The sequence below is a fragment of the Microcaecilia unicolor genome, chromosome 2 (assembly GCF_901765095.1).
Source record: "Microcaecilia unicolor chromosome 2, aMicUni1.1, whole genome shotgun sequence".
Lineage (NCBI taxonomy): Eukaryota > Metazoa > Chordata > Amphibia > Gymnophiona > Siphonopidae > Microcaecilia > Microcaecilia unicolor.
The window spans coordinates 118,966,911-118,989,236 of record NC_044032.1 but is presented as its reverse complement, the minus strand read 5'-3'; the positions used below and the strand labels follow the sequence as shown (position 1 = coordinate 118,989,236).

The window sequence follows — 22,326 nt, the reverse complement described above, 5'->3', positions numbered from 1 at the left end:
AGCGGACCTTATGAGACTGGGAGACCAAATGGCAGATGATGTTTAATGTGAGCAAGTGCAAAGTGATGCATGTGAGAAAGAGAAACCTGAATTATAGCTATGTCATGCAACGTTCCACGTTAGGAGTTACGGACCAAGAAAGGGATCTAGGTGTCGTCGTTGATGATACGTTGAAACCTTCTGCTCAGTGTGCTGCTGCGGCTAAGAAAGCAAATAGAAGGTTAGGTATTATTAGGAAAGGAATGGAAAACAAAAATAAGGATGTTATAATGCCTTTGTATCGCTCCATGGTGCAACCACACCTCGAATATTGTGTTCAATTCTGGTCGCCGCATCTCAAAAAAGATATAGTGGAATTAGAAAAGGTGCAGAGAAGGGTGACGAAAATGATAAAGGGGATGGGATGACTTCCCTATGAGGAAAGGCTAAAGCAGCTAGGGCTCTTCAGCTTGCAGAAAAGGTGGCTGAGGGGAGATATGATAGAGGTCTATAAAATAATGAGTGAAGTTGAATGGGTAGATGTGAAGCATCTGTTCACGCTTTCCAAAAATACTAGGACTAGGGGGCATGCGATGAAGCTACAATGTAGTAAATTTAAAACGAATTGGAGAAAATCTTTCTTCACTCAACGTGTAATTAAACTCTGGAATTCGTTGCCAGAGAATGTGGTAAAGGCGGTTAGCTTAGCAGAGTTTAAAAAAGGTTTGGCTTCCTAAAGGAAAAGTCCATAGACCATTATTAAATGGACTTGGGGGAAATCCACTATTTCTGGGATAAGCGGTATAAAATGTTTTGTATATTTTTGGGATCTTGCCGGGTATAGAAATGATAAGTAGTAGTAGTAGTAGTACTAGTAGTAGTAGTAGTAGTATTTGTGACCTGGATTGGCCACTGTTGGAAACAGGATGCTGGGCTCGATGGACCTTTGGTCTTTCCCAGTATGGCAATACTTATTGTACTTATGATCGGATTTCACCTGGGCGGTTAGAGCCGACATTCAGCAGAACTGCCCAGGTTAAGTGCTACTGAATATTTATTGATAGACAGTTCAGTGGGGTTTAACAGGCAGGAAACCCCAGGAAAGACTATGAGGTAACCCATACAATACAATGTGAGGTGGAATTGAACATGAGGAAGAGTACAGGACATATAAAAAACTACGTGCAGGGAGATATATAAATAATTATGAAAGAACATCGTGGACTTTGTAAAAGGATATTCTATAAAGGTAATGAATGAAATGAATAAAAATTATGAATTAAAAAAATGTATCTATCCAAAAGATAAAAATGTGATGTCCTAATGAATGTGGTCAACAAAATAAATTTGTAAACTGGTTATGAAATAATGTAAACAGTTTATTATAAAGGCTAGACAAAGGAATAGTTTAAAAAAATAATAAAAATAGAATGAAATGGTCTATGTTATAACCTCAGATATATATGGAGAGACTGCTGCATGAAGAGTAAATGTATAATGGAGGACTGTAAAGTATATGTGTTAGGGAAAAGTAACTATTAATTATACATGAAACATTTGATTGGCTATTAATTATACATGGGACATTTGGTTGATGACTAATCTGGAAGCAACATACATTATATTTATTATAGCATAAATAATGTCTAAGGTAATGGTAAGTAAAAATAAAACAATAGCCAAAATGGTTAATGATAAATAAAAAGTTAGAAATAAAAAAATAAAAAATAATGCTACAACTGGTAACCATAAACATGTATCAAAAAATGAGCAATGCATCCCATATAAAATAACAGAAATAAATAATGACATATAATGAGTAGAAATAATGTTGCAAATGGTACATAAAAAAAATCATGATAGGTAATGAATAAATAAATAATGTGCGAGTAGTAACTGAAGACGTATCAAATCTTAAAGAACACTATAAAAATGGAATACAATGTTATATATATATATATATATAAAACATTATAAAATACAATTTATCAAAAACAAGGAATTAATCAAAAAATAATAATGAAAATAAATATAACACACATAAATACACACATTTTGTATATACATTTTAAGAATAATTTACACAATCTATATGTACTATGATTTAATTTGGTTGATGTATAATTTTTAATTGTATTTTGTATGTGTAATTTATAATTTTCTATTTATACACATATATTGGTTGATTTAGTCTTACTTTATAACGTTTAAAAAAAATCTTTTTATAATGAAATGCTGGATATATTTTAACATGGTTTTATATAGGGTATGAATGATACACCATAATGCAATCTATATAATTTATGTGTATTATATTTATTTTCATTATTATTATTTTTTGATTAATTCCTTGTTTTTGATAAATTGTATTTTATCATGTTTTATATATATATATATATATATATATATATATATATATATATACACACACACACACACATATACATATATGTGTGGAACATTGTATTCCATTTTTATAGTATCATTTTATTATCTTTTTATTATCATGTTTATTATCATGGTGTGTTATTGTGCCATCAGCCGAGTCTTTGATGATCATTATTTGTTTTTTATTTTATATTGATTTTATTATTGTTTAATATTGTTTAATTTTATTTATCTGTAGCCCCTGATGCAGCCCTGTTGGGCGAAACATGGCCTGTGTCGGGCATTTTTTAGATGATATTCTATTAATAAAGTTTGTTCTTGCCACTGATTTGCTTTGTTGGTTTCCATCTTCTTTGTCATACTGTTCATTTTTTCTGGCCAATACATTATACTATATATATTTTCTGTCGTTCCATCTGCATTGTCTATTTTTTATTTATCATTTTTTCCTGAAAATTTATTATTTAATTATTCATTGATCTACTTGTATTTCCCCCACTGTTTTTGAATTTTCCATATTTTTCTATACTTAAATTTATATACACACACCAGCCTATTATGATGCTTTGAGCATTTGTGTTCTTATTTCTCTAGACCACCATAATCCATCATCGCTACTTCTGGACTCTCATTTTTTGTTTAAGCATACAGGTTAGTCCCTTTTCAATTATACTTTCCCGTAACAAATACACAGTTTTTTTATTTTTCTCACCATGATATCCCGTTTCATTAAGGTCAGATTTTATATATATATATATATATATATATATATATATATACATATATATATATATATATATACTGAATGATACATACCTGTAGCAGGTGTTCTCCGAGGACAGCAGGCTGATTGTTCTCACGACTGGGTGACGTCCGCGGCAGCCCCCACCAACCGGAAGAAGCTTCGCGGGCGGTCCGCACGCAGGGCACGCCCACCGCGCATGCGCGGCCGTCTTCCCGCCCGTGCGTGACCGTTCCCGCCAGTTGAATGACAAGCAAAAACTATGAAACGCAACTCCAAAGGGGAGGAGGGAGGGTAGGTGAGAACAATCAGCCTGCTGTCCTCGGAGAACACCTGCTACAGGTATGTATCATTCACTTTCTCCGAGGACAAGCAGGCTGCTTGTTCTCACGACTGGGGTATCCCTAGCTCTCAGGCTCACTCAAAACAAGAACCCAGGTCAATTGAACCTCGCAACGGCGAGGATACAACAGAAAATTGACCTACGAAGAACAACTAACTGAGAGTGCAGCCTGACCAGAATAAATGCGGGTCCTGGAGGGTGGAGTTGGATTTACACCCCAAACAGATTCTGCAGCACCGACTGCCCGAACCGACTGTCGCGTCGGGTATCCTGCTGGAGGCAGTAATGTGATGTGAATGTGTGGACAGATGACCACGTCGCAGCCTTGCAAATCTCTTCAATAGTGGCTGACTTCAAGTGGGCCACTGACGCTGCCATGGCTCTAACACTATGAGCCGTGACATGACCCTCAAGAGCCAGCCCAGCCTGGGCGTAAGTGAAGGAAATGCAATCTGCTAGCCAATTGGAGATGGTGCATTTCCCGACAGCGACCCCTAGCCTGTTAGGGTCGAAAGAAACAAACAATTGGGCGGACTGTCTGTGGGGCTGTGTCCGCTCCAAGTAGAAGGCCAATGCTCTCTTGCAGTCCAATGTGTGCAACTGACGTTCAGCAGGGCGGGTATGCGGCCTGGGGAAGAATGTTGGCAAGACAATTGACTGGTTAAGATGGAACTCCGACACCACCTTCGGCAGGAACTTTGGGTGGGTGCGGAGCACTACTCTGTTGTGATGAAATTTGGTATATGGAGCATGAGCTACCAGGGCTTGAAGCTCACTGACCCTACGAGCTGAAGTAACTGCCACCAAGAAAATGACCTTCCAGGTCAAGTACTTCAGATGGCAGGTATTCAGTGGCTCAAAAGGAGGTTTCATCAGCTGGGTGAGGACGACGTTGAGATCCCATGACATTGCAGGAGGCTTGATAGGGGGCTTTGACAGAAGCAAGCCTCTCATGAATCGAACGACTAAAGGCTCTCCAGAGATGGCTTTACCTTCCACACGATAATGGTAAGCACTAATCGCGCTAAGGTGATTCCTTACTGAGTTGGTCATGAGGCCAGACTCTGATAAGTGCAGAAGGTATTCAAGCAGGTTCTGTGCAGGGCAAGAACGAGGTTCTAGGGCCCTGATGGCGAACCTATGACACGCGTGTCAGTACTGACACGCGTAGCCATTTTCAGTGACACGCGGCCGCATGTGGCCGCATACAGAGAAGCAGCGGAGTTCCTTGCTGACACCCGGGGCGGATCGCCGATGCGCCCCCCCTCCCCCCCGGTGCAGCGCGACCTCCCCCCCCCCGGCGAAATCACCCGGTGCATGTTTACCCGCTGGGGGTGTGCCGTGTGCGCTCCTATTGGCTCCCTCCCTGCTGCTCCCTCTGCCCCGGCTCCTCACTTCCGGCCGGCGGAGCAGAGAGCAGCGGAATGCCGTGGGGGACGCATCTCTGAGGGCCCTGTGATCACCATTACCAGCAACCATCATCCAATCTACTGTTCTGGGGTGTCGTGGATTTGTAATTGACCACCATTACTGAGATAGGTGAGGGGGAGGCTGGGAGAGGCGAGGGCATGTGCTATGGGTGCCGTTTCCCGCCATTAGAAATAGCGGCAGCCATCTTAATTTACATAAGGTGGTCAGTTAGGCTAGTTAGGGCTAACAGGCTATCTATAATTCTATCTTCTGTCTCTGCCCCCCTGATGGAGAACTCAAAAAATAAAAAACCAAGGTTAAGTAAAGGAAGTGGTAGTAGCAGTAGCCGACCCTTTCAAGAGACATGGACCGAGATGTATGGCATTATAGAAAAAAATGGCAAATCATTTTGCGTTCTATGTACTGAAACTGTAGTAAGCAGAACGTGGAATATAAATAGACATTTTGAAACTAATCATTCCCAGCTCTTGAAAAAAAGTGAGGATGAACGGAAGGAATACATTTCCAGGCAGCTACACTTTTATAAGAGCCAATCTAAGTCCATCCTTAAATTTGTAAAAGGTTCTACAAATTTAACATCTGCAAGTTTGAGCATTGCTCACTCCATAGCTCAGCATGGAAAAGCACTCAGTGAGGGAGAATTTATTAAAGAAACTCTCCTAAGATGTGCACCAGTTCTATTTCACGATATGCAGAATAAAGATGCAATTATTAAGAGAATATCTGAGTTACCAGGAAATTTGGAGTGCCTGGATCCGATTACCAGACACTTTTAGCACCCTGAAAAATATAGCAATGGCTTTACTCACAATTTTTCCCTCTACGTACTTTTGTGAAACCTTATTCTCAGCGTTAAATAATATCAAAACCAACAAAAGAAACAGATTGACAGATGAAGTTAGTAGCGCTTGCTTGGGCTTGAAGTGTACAAAATACCAACCTTCAATTGAAGATTTAGCCAATGAAATTCAGCAACAAAAAAGTCACTAATAGGCAGATTAGTTAAAGAATTCCCCCTCCCCCTCACTTATCTTAGTTCATGGCACCCCACACAAGTTAAATAATATCAAGACCAACAAAAGAAACCGACTGACAGATGAACAAAGAAGTCACTAAGTAGGTAAGTTAAATAATTAGTTTTTGGTTTATTAAATACAGTTTTATATTACAATTATACATTTTTGTTATTTAAACTATAAATATCGTGAAATTATGGTTTTTTTCTCGAAGTGACACACCACCCGAGTTATGCTCGGTTTTTTGGCGAATTTTGACACACCAAGCTCAAAAGGTTGCCCATCACTGTTCTAGGGCCTTGCTCTCACACCAAACGACAAACCTCCTCCACTTGAAAAAGTAACTCTTTTTAGTGGAATCATTCCTAGAGGCAAGCAAGACGCGGGAGACACCCTCCGACAGACCCAACGCAGCGAAGTCTACGCCCTCAACATCCAGGCCGTGAGAGCCAGAGACTGAAGGTTGGGGTGCAGCAACGCTCCGTCGTTCTGCGAAATGAGAGTCGGAAAACACTCCAATCTCCACGGTTCTTCTGAGGACAACTCCAGAAGAAGAGGGAACCAGATCTGATGGGGCCAAAAGGGCGCTATCAGAATCATGGTGCCGCGGTCTTGCTTGAGCTTCAGTAAGGTCTTCCCCACCAAAGGTATGGGAGGATAAGCATACAGGAGGCCGGTCCCCCAATGAAAGAGAAAGGCATCCGACGCTAGCCTGCCGTGTGCCTGAAGTCTGGAACAGAACAGAGGCAGCTTGTGGTTGGTCTGAGAGGCGAAAAGGTCCACCGAGGGGGTGCCCCACTCTCGGAAGATCTTGCGTACCACTCTGGAATGAAGCGACCACTCGTGCGGTTGCATGACTCTGCTCAGTCTGTCGGCCAGACTGTTGTTTACACCTGCCAGGTATGTGGCTTGGAGGAGCATGCCGAACTGGCAAGCCCAACGCCACATCCCGACGGCTTCCTGACACAAGGGGCGAGATCCGGTGCCCACCTGCTTGTTGGTGTAATACATTGCAACCTGATTGTCTGTCCGAATTTGGATAATTTGGCAGGACAGCCGATCTCTGAAAGCCTTCAGTGCGTTCCAGATCGCTCGGAGCTCCAGGAAGTTGATCTGCAGATCCTTTTCCTGGAGGGACCACAGACCCTGGGTGTGAAGCCCATCGACATGAGCTCCCCACCCCAGGCGAGATGCATCCGTCGTCAGCACTTTCGTGGGCTGAGGAATTTGGAATGGACGTCCCAGGGTCAAATTGGTCCGAATGGTCCACCAGAGCAGTGAAGTGCGGCAACTGGTGGAGAGGCGGATGACATCTTCTAGATTCCCGGTGGCTTGGAACCACTGGGAAGCTAGGGTCCATTGAGCAGATCTCATGTGAAGACGAGCCATGGGAGTCACATGGACTGTGGAGGCCATATAACCAGAAGTCTCAACATCTGCCGAGCTGTGACCTGCTGAGACGCTCTGGTCTGCGAAGCCAGGGACAGGAGGTTGTTGGCCCTCGCTTCGGGAAGGAAGGCCTGAGCCGTCTGGGTATTCAGCAGAGCTCCTATAAATTCCAGAGACTGGGTTGGCTGGAGATGGGACTTTGGGTAATTTATCACAAACCCCAGCAGCTCCAGGAGTTGGATAGTGCACTGCATGGACCGGAGGGCTCCTGCCTCCGAGGTGTTCTTGACCAGCCAATCGTCGAGATATGGGAACACGTGCACTCCCAGCTTGCATAGATACGCCGCTACCACCACGAGGCACTTTGTAAACACCCGTGGGGCAGAGGCGAGCCCAAAGGGCAGCACACAATACTGAAAATGCCGTGCGCCCAGGCGGAATCTGAGATACTGTCTGTGAGCTGGCAGTATCGGGATGTGAGTGTATGCGTCGTTTAAATCCAGGGAACATAGCCAATCGTTTTTCTGAATCATTGGCAGAAGGGTGCCCAAGGAAAGCATCCTGAACTTTTCTTTGACCAGGAATTTGTTCAGGCCTCTCAGGTCTAGGATGGGACGCATCCCCCCTGTTTTCTTTTCCACAAGGAAGTACCTGGAATAGAATCCCTGCCCTTCCTACCCGGGTGGTACGGGCTCGACCGCATTGGCGCTGAGAAGGGCGGAGAGTTCCTCTGCAAGTACCTGCTTGTGATGGGAGCTGAAGGATTGAGCTCCCGGAGGACAATTTGGTGGCAGGGAGGCCAAATTCAGGGCGTATCCGCACCGCACTATTTGGAGAACCCACTGGTCGGAGGTTATGAGAGGCCACCTTTGGTGAAAAAATTTTAACCTCCCTCCGACCGGCAGATCGTCCGGTACGGACACTTTGAGGGCGGCTATGTTCCCATGGATCCAGTCAAAAGCCCATCCCCGGCTTTTGCTGTGGAGGCGCAGGGGGCTGCTTAGGCGCACGCTGACGAGAACAGCGTGCTGGGGCTGTCCCTGTGCCTGACGAGGCCTTCGGGCCGGCTGGGTGTACCTACGCTTGGTAAAAGCATAGGGTGCAGCCTGCCGGGCCCGGGAAAAACGTCCACCTGCTGAGGTGGATGCTGAAGGCGCCCGGTGGGAGAGCTTGTCGAGGGCGGTTTCCCGCTGATGCAGTTGGTCCACCAGCTGCTCGACCTTCTCACCAAAAATATTATCCCCCCGGCAAGGGACGTCAGCCAGTCTCTGCTGGGTGCGGTTGTCCAGGTCAGAGGCACGCAGCCATGAGAGCCTGCGCATCACTATACCTTGGGCCGCAGCACGAGATGCTACGTCACAGGTGTCATATATACCCCTGGACAGGAACTTTCTGCACGCCTTCAGCTGCCTGACCACCTGCTGAAAAGGCCTGGACTGCTCCGGCGGGAGCTTTTCAACCAGGTCCGCCAGTTGCTTCACATTGTTCCGCATGTGGATGCTCGTGTAGAGCTGGTAAGACTGGATGCGGGTCACGAGCATGGAAGATTGGTAGGCCTTCCTCCCAAACGAGTCCAGAGTGCGAGACTCCCGCCCCGGGGGCGCCGAGGCGGTATCCCTCGAACTCCGTGCCCTCTTGAGAGCAGAATCCACGACCGCCGAGTCATGAGGCAATTGGGGCCGCATTAACTCTGGGTCCGAGTGGATTCTGTACTGGGACTCTGCTTTCTTGGGGATGATGGGATTAGATAATGGTCTCATCCAGTTCCGAAGCAGTGTCTCTTTGAGGACATTGTGCAACGGTACCGTGGAGGACTCTCTAGGTGGTGATGGATAATCGAGGACCTCGAGCATCTCAGCCCTCGGCTCATCCACAGAGACCACGGGGAAGGGAATGCATATAGACATATCCCTGACAAAGGAGAGGCTCTCAGGAGGCGAGGGCTTTCTCTCTGGTGAAGGCGTGGGGTCGGAGGGAAGGCCCACAGACTCCTCTGAGGAGAAATATCTGGGGTCCTCTTCCTCCCCCCACGAGGCCTCTTCCTCGGTGTCGGACATAAGCTCATGCAGCTGAGTCCTCAACCGGGCCCGGCTCGACGTCGAGGCATCGAGGCCTCGGTGTCGTCGAGCGGTGGACTCCCGCGCCGGCGGGGACGAAGCTCCCTCCATCGACTTCGACGGGGACTCCACCTGCGTGGCGGTCGAGACCGGCGCCACAAGCGGCGTCGGAGTCGAAGGCCTCGGCACCGGGCTAGAGCTCGCCGAGGGCGCAAGCACCCCTGACGCCGGCACAGTCTGGCGCATCAGCCCTTCCAGGATCCCCGGAAGGATGGCTCGGAGGCACTCGTCCAGGCCCGCTGCCGGGAAAGATGGGGGGGGGCCGGTAGAGGCGTCGGTGCCGGAAGCTGCTCGGGTCCAGGAGACTGCACCGAAGTGCTGGGACCCTGACGCGTCGGTACCTCCACTACCGAGGGGGACCTCTCCTCTCGACGCTGACGCTTACTCGGCGTCGACTCCTCTCCGGCGGCCGGATGTATCGATGGCGACCGATGATGGTGCTTCTTTGTTTTCTTGCGATGCCCGTCATCGGCGCTAGGCGGCATGGAGGAGGAGGAGGTCGATCCCCCTCGGTCTCGAGGGACCGGGTCAGACAGGGTTCGGTCCCGAGGGCCATGGGCAGAGGGAGTGACCGGGGCCGATTGCCCACGCGGCCTCTCACCCCTACTGTCACCGGAGGACCGGCGGGCCGACGGGACCTGTGCTCCTGGGGTCGATGCCATTGGTGCCGATTTCGCAGACATCGATACCGGTACCGAAGAACAGGCTGTCGATACCGATGCCGTCGAGGTCGACGTCGAGGGGCCGGCGCAAGTTCCAAGTTTCCCTACTCCTCCCCTTTCCCTACTCCTCCCCTTCCAACGAATCGCAGTCGCCGAGGACGTGCAAATCACCCCGCCCCTTTCGCGCCATCGCCCCGCCCCTTTGACGCTAACACCCTGCCCCCGGTCACCCCCTCTTCCCGCCCCATCACCTTCCCTCCCCCCTGTCACCACCCCTCCCCTTACGCTACTATCCCTGGTGGTCTAGAGGTACCTGTTCGCTCGGGGCAGGAAAGAAAGAGCTCCCGCTTTCCTGCCCGGAGCGCTGCTGCTAGCTGCCCTGATGCATCCTCTATGAGTCGGGCTCTCGTCGTTTCAAAATGGCCGCTGAGAGTTGAAGCAGCCTCGCGAGACTTCAACTCTCGGCGGCCATTTTGAAATGCCGAGAGCCAGACTCGCACAGGATGCAGCAGGGCAGCTAGCAGCAGCGCTACGGCCAGGAAAGAAGGGGCTCTTTCTTTCCTGCCCCGAGCGAACAGGTACCTCTACACCACCAGGGATACTAGCGTAATGGGAGGGGAATGGAGTCCCGTGCCCGCTAGCGCCTGTTTCATCACAGGCAGAAGAGGGCCTTTTTTACTAATATATATATATATATATATACTAGTAAAAAAGGCCCGTTTCTGACACAAATGAAACGGGCGCTAGCAAGGTTTTCCTCGGAGTGTGTGTGTTTGGGAGAGTGTATGTGAGAGTGAGTGTTTGAGAGTCAGAGTGAAAGTGTGAGTCCAATCCATGCTCCTCTGTCACCTGGCCCCTCCATTTTTCCCTATCCAGCATTTCCCCTCTCTGCCTGAGGCCTGCCCTGCAATCCATATCCATCCATGGCCATCTGTCCCCTCCATTCATCCCTATCCAGCAATTCCCCTCTCCCTGAGTCCTGCCCTTCCAATCCATGCTCCTCTTTCACCTGGCCCCTCCATTCATCCCTATCCAGCAATTCCCCTCTCTGCCTGAGGCCTGCCCTGCAATCCATATGCATCCATGCCCATCTGTGCCCTCCATTCATCCCTATCCAGCAATTCCCCTCTCCCTGAGTCCTGCCCTTCCAATCCATGCCCATCCATGCTCATCTGTCACCTGGCCCCTCCATTTTTCCCTATCCAGCATTTCCCCTCTCTGCCTGAGGCCTGCCCTGCAATCCATATGCATCCATGCCCATCTGTCCCCTCCATTCATCCCTATTCAGCAATTCCCGTCTCCCTGAGTCCTGCCCTTCCAATCCATGCCCATCCATGCTCATCTGTCACCTGGCCCCTCCATTTTTCCCTATCCAGCAATTGCCCTGTCTCCCTGAGGCCTGCCCTGCAATCCATATCCATCCATGCCCATCTGTCCCCTCTATTCATCCCTATCCAGCAATTCCCGTCTCCCTGAGTCCTGCCCTCCCAATCCATATGCATCCATGCCCATCTGTCCCCTCCATTCATCCCTATTCAGCAATTCCCGTCTCCCTGAGTCCTGCCCTTCCAATCCATGCCCATCCATGCTCATCTGTCACCTGGCCCCTCCATTTTTCCCTATCCAGCAATTGCCCTGTCTCCCTGAGGCCTGCCCTGCAATCCATATCCATCCATGCCCATCTGTCCCCTCTATTCATCCCTATCCAGCAATTTCCCTCTCTCCCTGAGTCCTGCCCTCCCAATCCATGCCCATCCATGCTCCTCTGTCCCCTGCCCCCTCCATTCATCCCTTTCCAGCAATTGCCCTCTCTCCCTGAGCCCTGCCCTCCCAATCCATGCCCATCCATGCTCCTCTGTCCCCTGCCGCCTCCATTCATCCTTTTCCAGCAAGTCCCCTGTCTCCCTTCCATGACCCCCCCTTGCATCCATGCTCCTCTCTCTCCCATGTCCCACTCCCAGCCTGGGCCGCCCTCTTCTCCCCCACCCCCCCTTCGCATCCATGGTGTCGTTTCTCCCCTGCCCTCCCGCTCCCATTGTTTTTCTTTTGTGGCCACCCTCTTCGCTCCCCCCAAACATGGTTTTTTTTTTTTCTTGTTTTTAAATGTACCTCCGTGGCGGATCCGGCAGCGAAGCATCAGGGAAGGAGGCGGTGCTCCCGACGTCTAGGTTTCCCTTCGCTGTGTTCCGCCTTCTTTTGACGTCATCCTTGACGTCAGAAGAAGGCGGAACACAGCGAAGGGAAGGCTAGACGTTGAGAGCGCCGCCTCCTTCCCTGACGCTTCGCTGCCGAGCGTTGCGATTGGTTGAGTGTCACTGCTTCGCCCTCGACGTCATCACGTTTGACGCGTGGGCGGGGCAGACACAATGCGATCTCACCCCCTTCACTTTTGGCTAACAGAGGCTTCATTCGAACGTTGGAGGTGCGTTTTATATATATATATATATATATATATATATATATATATATATATTATATATCTTTTTAAGTATTTTTCATTTTTGTCCACCAGTCACAAATACACACATACATACGTATGTTTCCCTTGCACACCATTACTATTCATTATCATATTCATTTTTTTCTGTTGATATAATTGCTCAAGTAAAATCTATATCTCTGTGACATATCTATATTTTATCATTTTATAGCAAGTTTGTTCGATAGTTTACCGTATTTGACTCTAGGTTGTCCAATACGGATAACATATGTGTTATGATTTTGTGTTGCATGTATGTTATACATATAAACGAATATAATCATACCTTTTATTATTATTCAAACCCATATGTATTATTATTTTTTGGTTTACATTTTGTTTTTGTCTGAATTTTATTTTTACATATTGTTTTTAATTCATAGACTCCTGATGTAGGCCTTCTGGCCGAAACACAACGTTGTGTCGAGTCAGTTTGTTTTTCCAATAAACTTCATTATATTGAACTACTTCAGTGGTCCTGTCTCTGGAAAGTCTGGTTGTTACTCCCACTCTTCTCTCTTTGTTGTGTTTTACCGTGAGATTGCTTAAGTTCTCCACGTACGTGGATTCTCAGTGCACCTTTTGCTTTGAAAGGGCTTAGAAAGCAACTTCAGTGGCTGGAACATGAGGACAGTGCTGGACAGACTTTTACGGTCTGTGTCCCACAAATGAGAAAACTAATAGACTGGAGTGGGCTTCGACGGCAACTCCAGCAGTTGGAACATAAGGATAGGGCCAGATAGACTTCTATGTCTATGTCCCAGAAACATCAAAGAAACATCATAATCAAGTATATAATATCACACTCGCTGAATTGATAATGAGTGTGACTAACGGACAGACTGGATGGACCGATCAGGTCTTTATTTGCCGTCACTTACTATGTTTGATCTATTCTCACTGTACACTGTCTTCAGTGAAATCCTTCAAAAAGGCGGTAAATAAATCCTAATAAATAAATATGTTACTATTAATCCTTTTTGCTTCCGGGCTGATGTACAGGCATCAACTCTGACACAGCATCAGATGTCACCTGACCTACTGGTGTGTGCATGCGGCTTGCTCTCAACACACAGTGCCAGTGAATCAGAGACAAATCTTACATGTGCGCACCAGAGTGTTCCAAGTTCCAACTTCCGTTCCTTCCTTGCCTGCAGTGCTGTGGCTCAAATCCAGAGAGAGACTGAGAGAGCTGACCAGAATTTTCTTTTATGTACCATTAAATTCTTGCGGGGATGGGTGGGGACGGGTTAAATTCTTGAAGGGACGGGTGGGGATGAGTTACATAAGTATTGCCATACTGGGACAGACCAAAGGTCCATCAAGCCCAGCATCCTGTTACAACTTTGGCCAATCCAGGTCACAAATACCTGGCAAGATCCCAAAAAAGTACAAAACATTTTATATTGCTTATCCCAGAAATAGTGGATTTTCCCCAAGTACATTAAATTCTCATGGGAATGGGTGGGGATGGGTAAGATTTCAGTGGGGACAGAAACATTTCTGTCCCCGTGCAACTCTCTATTATGATACTCTAGATAGAAACTGGATGGTAGGGTGAAGCTACAAACCTTAGTACTAAGAGGTCAGGCTTATATCAGACAAAAGTGAGGATAGCAGTAATAATTTTTTTAAAATAATGAGTGACAGAACATGAGAAGAAAAAGAAAACTGAGGGCTCCTTTTACTAAACGGCAGTAAGCCCAATGTGGGCTTACCACTCGAAGTACCGCTGAGCTACCGCAGCAGCCCAGCAGTACTTCCCGCACCTAGCGCTCCGTCATTTCCTGCGCTACAAAAATATATTTGTTTTGTAGCGTTGGAGCGTACCCGGCAGTAATCACTGCCCGGTTACTGCCGGGTTAACATGGGAGCCCTTACCGCTTTACTTGCCGCATAGCCATTTCCTGCAAGATGAGACTTCCCTTTTACCAGCTGCGGTAAAAGGGGGCCTCAGCGCACACACACACCGACACCAGCACCAGCCCCCTTTTGCCACAGCTTGGTAAAAGGGGCCCTTATATATAGCATAAATTTAGATAAGAAACACCATCTTGAGGTGAGCTGTGATGACATGCATCCCACCAGCACTGTGGAAAGATGAAGACTGAGGTGGTCCTGCACGATAGCAGTATGCAGAAGTGGCACGCATGGGTGATGGAGTAGCTCAAAAACTTCTGGGACTGGACCAGTACAGAGACAAGATGGCGCCGTGAAGAGAACATGGACAAGCAGCTCTCTCTCTCTCCTACCTCCATCTGTTTTTGAAAGCGTGTTTCCTGCCTTAATGCCTAAGAGGAGGGGTAAGCAGCGTGTGGGCCCCGCAACACCTGCAGCACCGAAGGTCAGACCAATGGACCGCTTTACCGCCCTTGGACACTCCTCGGGGCAAGAATCCTCGCTGCTGGAAGCAGCGGTGGGAGGTGACCCGCTCCTCCAACCTGAGACTGACATCTCGTTTAGCCCCAATTCTCGGAGCCCTCCGCTCATGCCGGCGTTAGACCTGCGATGTGTCTTGGAGGCCCCGTGCGTTGACGCTCAGGGAGTGCTTCCTGCTGTGGGGTCAGGTCATGGTGTAGGAGCGCCGGTTTGTTCCACCCAGGAAGCTGAGGTACGGGCAGGAGTCAGCGTTTTGCTGGACTCCAAAGCTGCAAGGGAGAGACAGTCCTCAGAAGGAATAGAAACAGAATTTGCTTCTCTCAGAATGTCTTAATTGCCTGAGAAACCACAAAAGATCACCCTAGATGTCATTTGGGAAGCTCTTTTGGGACTGGAAACCTCTTTTTCACAAAAACTGCTTTCTGTGAGCCAATACTCTAAGGCTCCCTTAGAAAAAATCTCTAAGTTAGAAACAAAAATAATAACAAATGAAAAAATATTGAAACTAACATTAGTAATATAAGTAATCTTCAACAAGTTCATGCGAGCCTTATTAAAGAAAATAAATTGTTGCAATATAAAATTGAAAATTTGGAAAACCAAAAGAGAGCTAACACTTTACGTTTGATAAATTTTCTCAAAATATCTTCTATTCCTCCTCATTACCTTCAAAAAATATCTATTGGAGATATTGAAGATTCCTGAACAAGCATATCAACCAGTCTCTAAGATATATTATTTGCCACCATATAAAAAGAAAGATACAAATCAACTTACTGTGGAAGGAACCAATGTTTCCTTTGATGTTCTAAATCTTACACAATTGATTGAAGAGGACGAGCTGGGTTCTCAACCAGCAAAATTAATAGTAACATTTGTGTTACAACCTGACCGAGACTGGATATTAAAGCAATTTTTCCAACATAGGGAAGAACTTTTTATGAATCAGATGTTGCTAGAACAACCCAAAAGCGGCGTCAACTTTTTCTTAAACTTCGCCCTAGGATTTTACCAATGGGTGGTTTGTTCTGGCTGAATTTTCCTTGCAAATGTGTACTGAAAGTAAACTCTGTAAAATATGCATTTTATGATCCAGTGCATTTAACCTCTTTCTTAGATTCGAAGGCTGTGGTGACTCCAGTTGCACAATCAGTAATAATATCTTTGTCTACTCCGTAGATAAAAATGTATAGTCTGAGTTTCTCTTCTATTTCCTTTACTTACTAAGTGAAAATTATATTTCCTAAAATTGTACCTTGTTCTCCTTCTTAATTGTGGACTAGAGATCGGAAAGATTATATATTCCTTGTATAACTGAGTAAGATGATGTTAATATTTTCAATCTTCTCGGCGTCTTTTCTTTATCAAGAGTATTCTTGATTAATTTGTGAAAGTATAAAAATAAATTAAAAAAAAACTTCTGGTACTTACTAAGCTGTAAAACCTTTCCCACATGGGCTCAATCAGTGACATAACCCATGCTTTGAGGGCTTACTATCCTGCTTATCCTGGGAAAAAATATCCACTGAAACAAGACAATACTGATATGTTAATTATTACCAAATCACCTGGAAATCTGTTTAGATATTCGAAGACTTAAGGATACAATAACAGTTCTATCAGAAGAAGCTGTCAAGATCAAAGAAGTTGGTTCTCCAGAAGTATCAGATGAAGGAAACACAGTGATTGCTGTAATTTGCTGCGTGTGTCCAAGAAACTCAAACAGTCTTTCCCCTGTCTGGAAAAAAAAAAAAAAAAAGGAGTATAATAACAGAATAGATGGCAGAAAAAGACCAAAAAATTTGACAAGTTATTCCTGCTCGTGCATTAAATAAGCTTAAATTATCGTGTATGAAACATATAGGCACTCATTTTCAAAGCACATACACTTACAAAGTTACGTGGCAGGGCATTTTCGATATAACGTCCAAGTCCAACTTTGGATGTTTTGCAAAAAACGTCCAAAGTCTTTATAGGAAAGAAGTTCATTTTCAAAAAAAGGTAGGGGGAGGTATGGACATGGGTCCACCTGTCTGCAGTGCACTGCACCCACCACTAGACTACTCCAGAGACCTGCATGCTGTTCTAAGGGACCTGAATATAATATCTGAGGCTGGCATACAGGCTGGCAAGTAATGTTTTAAATCACATTTTTTTGGGGGGTGGGAGGGGGTTAGTGACCACAAGGAGAATAAGGAGAGTTCATCCGCTCATTCTCTCCTGTGGTCATTTAAGGCACCTTTTTGCGCCTTATTCGTTATAAAAGGTCTAACTCAAAATATCTTAGTTTTAGTCCTAGATGGTTTTGTTTTGTTCCATTATGGCTGAAAACTTCTAAGTGTTAGGAACACCCAGATTCAGCCCTTAACACGCCCCTGACACGCTCCCTTGTGATTTGAATGCATTTCTGACGGACTTCATAGAAAAACGTCTACTGGTTGTGTGAGAAAAACGTCCAAATGCAGATTTATTACACATTTCGGACTCTTTTCTCTTTTGAAAATTTGCTCCATAGTAACCTATATAACTCTGTAAGTCTATGTGTTTTAAAAATGAGTCTCATAGTGATATTAAAAACAACATAATCTAATGTGTCAAGTGCCATTGGTGTGGTGGATCATGATCTTTTGTTAAATTTACTACACCAATTTGGGATGTAGCGTCCTGGGCTTCCTGAAGTCTAGGTATTACAGAGTAAAAATGCTGGGCGCATTATCATCACCTTGGTCTCCAAATTGTAGTGTGCTGCAAGGCTCACTCCAATCTACAATATTATTTAATGTCATGATGGCTCCACTAGGGGTAAGTCAATGGTATTCCATCCTTTTATCTACGTGGATGATACTATTTACATCCCTTTTCGAGGTGACATCCTGAGAATTCTACATAGGATTAAAACTGGCTTTGATTTAATGGAATCCTGGGCCACTGAATTCAGGCTAAAATTAAATCGGGAGAAGACTAAATTTTTGGTAATAACTAATCTGTTTGACCACGATCCCTGCAGCAAGCATATCGACCGATATCCCTCATACATACAGATGTAAAGATACTAGCTAAGATCATGGCAGACCGTCTCAGCAGGGTGCTTCCCCAGTTGATTCATGTTGATCAGTCCGGCTTCGTCCCTTGGCGACAGGTGGCTGATAATATCAAATGCACGTTGAATATTATTTGGGAGGCGCAAAGACAGGGGGTCCCTTTCGCTTTGCTAACCACAGATGCTGAAAAAGCTTTTGATAGGGTGGACTGGTCTTACTTATGGGAAGTATTGCATTACATGGGTTTTGGCTCTGAATTTCTACAATGGCTGCAGTGTCTTTATAAGGCACCAGTGGCTCGTATTAAGGTGAATGGGGGCTTTTCCCCCTTGTTCTCTATTCAGCGTGGCACTCGACAGGGCTGCCCGCTCTCCCCTCTTTTATTTGCCTTGTCCATTGAACCCATAGCTCAGAGAATTTGTTCCTTAAAAGATGTTAAAGGGATTCGAGTGGGGGAGACTGAGCATAAAATAGCGCTCTTCATGCATGATGTGTTATTTTATGTGAGAGTCCCCAGGACAACATTGCCTATCATTATTCGGGAGCTTAATCATTTTGGACAGTTATCGGGTTTTAAAGTTAATTAAGTCTGAATTCATGGGAATCACTATTACTGATAGGGAGGTAGATCAGTTGTTAGAGTCTTTTGCTTTTCAAAGGGCTCGGGCAAGCTTCCGGTATTTAGGTATTTGGATACCTCGGGACTTGTTGCAACTTTATACACTGAACTATTTTGCTTCAGGAGTTGCGGAAAGATTTAATTAAGTGGAAGGCTGGATGGCTTTCATGGTGGGGCCAAATACTGGCGGTTAAAATGAATTTGCTATCCAGGCTGTTGTTTGTGTAGAGATATACTGAAGTGGTAAGGGGCTGGACGTCCAAGGTCACTGCTTAGTCTTCAGTGTTCTCTATCTCCACCTGCTGGTAGGTGGATACAACCCACCAGTTCCAGAATTCATCTGCTGCTGAGGCTAAGGAAATTTCAAATTTTGTGTGTGTGTGTGTGTGTGTGTGTGGGGGGGGGGGGGGTAGACCAGCGCGGATATCTAGGAAAGTGATGTGGAGTTCTGTAGAGCAGGGGGGGCAGGGGGATACCCAATCTAGCTTGGTACTACTGGGCTGCCCAATTGATCTCAGAGTGGAATAAGGGAGAGTGATCACCTATAACTGTGCTGGAACAATCATTTGTGAAGGGATATTCCCTAGACGGGCCCTGTGGGCCTCTGTCTCTATTACAGTCTATAAGAAGATGACTCGAAATCCATTTATATTACACTGTCACTATGATGTACACTTAAGCACAGGCTACGGGGGACCCACATCCCTTCTTCCTTTGCCCGGCTTACTCAGGAGCCTGGTTTCCCCTCGGATTCGCGAGGGGCAGCTTTTGCAGCATGGGCCCAACGAGGACTAGTTCGGTTTCAAGATTTCTTAGATGTGGGGGAGTTGAGGTCTTTCGAGGGATTGAGGGAGTCTCATGGGCTACCAGCCTCAGATTTGTATGTGTATTAAACACCAGATAGGATAAAGACAATGTTTCCTGGGTCCATGGACCAATGTTGGAGATGTGGAACTGACAAGGGGACCTTTTTCCATGTTTGGTGGACTTGCTCACTGATACAGAACTTTTGGAAAGAAGTGGTTAAAAATCTATCTAACACTTTGGAGGTTTTGTTCCCTTGTGACCCAAAGTGGTGTCTTTTGGGATGGGGCAATTGCAGAGGATTAAAATGGCAGTATCGCATTAAATGGCTCTGTCTAGCTGCCGCAAAGACAAGTATTGCATCATGCTGGAAGCAGAACAGAGGACCCACAATACATAGCTGGTTGGTAAAATTAAAACTAGTAGCTGAATTGGAGAAGTTGACAGATCGCAGAATTGGACACTATGATCCCACTGCGGAAGAATGGACGCATTTGGACCAGTTATTAAGAATTCTTTAAATGGGGGGGGGGGGGGGGGGGGGGGTTATACGAAATAGGGTGGAGGGAGGTAAGAGGGTGGGAGGGAGTTGGGGGAATATGGGAGGGTTATAAAATTGTACATGTGGAATGGTGTGAGTAGAGGAAAGTTTACCTTGAATTTGGGAGATAGTTATTGTTTTGACAGTGTGAAGTCATGTGTTGATCTGTCTCCCTCTTGATAATTCTTGATACGTTTTGTTGTAATTTCCAAAACTGTTCTCAATAAAAATTTAAAATAAAAAAAAAATCCTTTACTGTGCATAAAACTGGCTTTATCAGCTATATGACCGGTCAAGATTACTATCACAATCATTTCTGCCAACCCTCACCCTTCTCCTTTACTGAACTGTAAAAACATATGCATACAATATGCAGACACTGGGCTAGATTTATTAAGTTTCAACTTTCCTCTTTATTTGATATACCTCCCATCAGAATCAATATCAATACACAACTAAACTGTGTTATTATGTTAGTGTGCACCAGTGCTATTAATGCATGTTATTAGTACATAGCATTCAGTAAAATAGTAGTGCATTTTAATAAGTTTAGCCCAATGTACTATATAAACTCAGAGTAAATGTGCTGTTTCTTCATTATTGAAAGCTAGGTCCAGATGTATCAAGCTAGTCAATAACAAGGTGTTGCCCACAAATTCATTCCCAAAGATCCAAGTTTTCAGGCCATTTCTAAGATATCATAGTCAGACTCCATTATCAGTGCATGAGGGAGCTGGAATTGATTTATTTAGGAAAAGAAAAGGTAATTATCTGACCAAGGGAACCAGGGTCTTTTTATTGGTTAAAAATATGAAAATTCAGACCACTAAGTTATTGGCATGTCGGTTTTAAAAACTGCAGGGGGAGGAGAACTTCTTATTAACCCTGATCCTGTTCGAGAGAATTTTGCTAGCCATTAGCAACAATTTTATTCTTTGGAGTTTATAGGGAATTCTGGTGAGGCAGTTAAGTACTTAGAAGAGATTAATTCAGCCTTTCAGAGCAAAAGTGGGCCATATCCACTTTTTGTATTTCTAAGCAGAACGTTACCTTCGTCTTTAGAAAAATCGCAAGATATTTTAAGCACTCATCTTAAGACAAAATTTCAGAAAAAGGAACAAGAAATGCCTGAATTGGTTTTAATATATGTCAGCAATCTAAACACACGTGGATTTCAATTCCACAAGACTTACAACACAAGGACATGGCCCATTCTTGTTCCAAAGACTATGAAGACAGTAACAAGTGCATAAAGTCACTTACCAGATGGCAGAACTGGTTTGGTATGGACTTGGCTTGATTTTTCTTCTAAGTCTTTAAGCCATACAGGTTATTAATCAGTGCACAACCGAAACAATATAAAAAGTGGACATGGCCTGCTTTTATTCTGAAGGACTCAATTTGCCTTTGCTATCATTAGAGGAAAGGGAGAGATTTGATCAGGAAATAGTAAATGAGGAAGTTTTGGGGACAACTGGATGGGATGGGGACAAACTGGGATGGCACCTGGCATGAGCTACTGGGGGAAATGTTACAAACTTTTGCCCCAGTGTTAACAGAAACATTAACAATCCTATTTAATTCAATCCTGAAGGAAGAGGCTCTGGGAGAACCTATAATTATTGCTGGTATCTCGATGCTCCCTAAGGAGGGTCAGGACCTGCTGATGTGCGAGTCTTATCATCCCATATCCTTGCTTAACCTGGATGTGAAGTTGATGGCAAAAATGTTGTCCACACGTTTAAATAAGATTCTGTCACTTGAGGACAGGTGACAGAAACAATGTGAGCAAACTGATTAAAGCAGAAAAGAACCCTGCTAGTGTTAAAGGTAGTGTATGCCAAGAAAGCCTTCAGTAGGGTGGAATGGATCTTTATGACAGGCAGCCTACAAAGGATAGGTTTTGGACCTGCCTGTCATAAAGTGTCAAATTCTATTCATGAAGTATGTGTGGGGGGGAGGAAATGGGAGTGCTGGACTTAGCCAGGTATTATCAAGTTGCTCAAGTAATGGCAATTATAGAATGGAGACCCAGAAACAGTGGGTACAGCAAGTCATGCTAACTCATTACCCGATAGAGGCTCTTTATTTGGCTACATGAACAGCATTTATGGAACATGGAGCCAGGCTCCCTTTGCACAGAAGAAACAAAATAGGTATAGGCTTCAATTTGAAAAAGGGTATTGGGCAAGAAAAGGGTGCCTAGCGCCTAAATATGCTATGGTCCTCACTATACTACCTCCACTTTTAGATGGGGGAAATTCAGGAGATGGGGCTATTTACAGTAGACCAAATGCTTGAGGGAGGTGTATTCCAAACATTCAAAGAACTTCAGGACATTTACCACTTACCAAAACGCGATTTTTGGATTTACCTGTAATTGCGCCATGTACTCA

The 22,326-nt window shown here is 45.2% G+C and overlaps 1 protein-coding gene across 1 annotated transcript in view; it reads right to left on the bottom strand.

Annotated features, from left to right (window-relative positions):
- The window catches only part of LOC115462277 (WD repeat-containing protein 41-like), a 181,717-nt gene that overhangs the window by 89,270 nt on the left and 70,121 nt on the right, over nucleotides 1-22,326 (bottom strand). Inside the window, exon 4 of the mRNA XM_030192289.1 lies at nucleotides 16,532-16,663. Within this exon, the coding sequence (XP_030048149.1) occupies nucleotides 16,532-16,663 (132 nt within the window). The remainder of the gene's footprint in view (nucleotides 1-16,531; nucleotides 16,664-22,326) is intronic.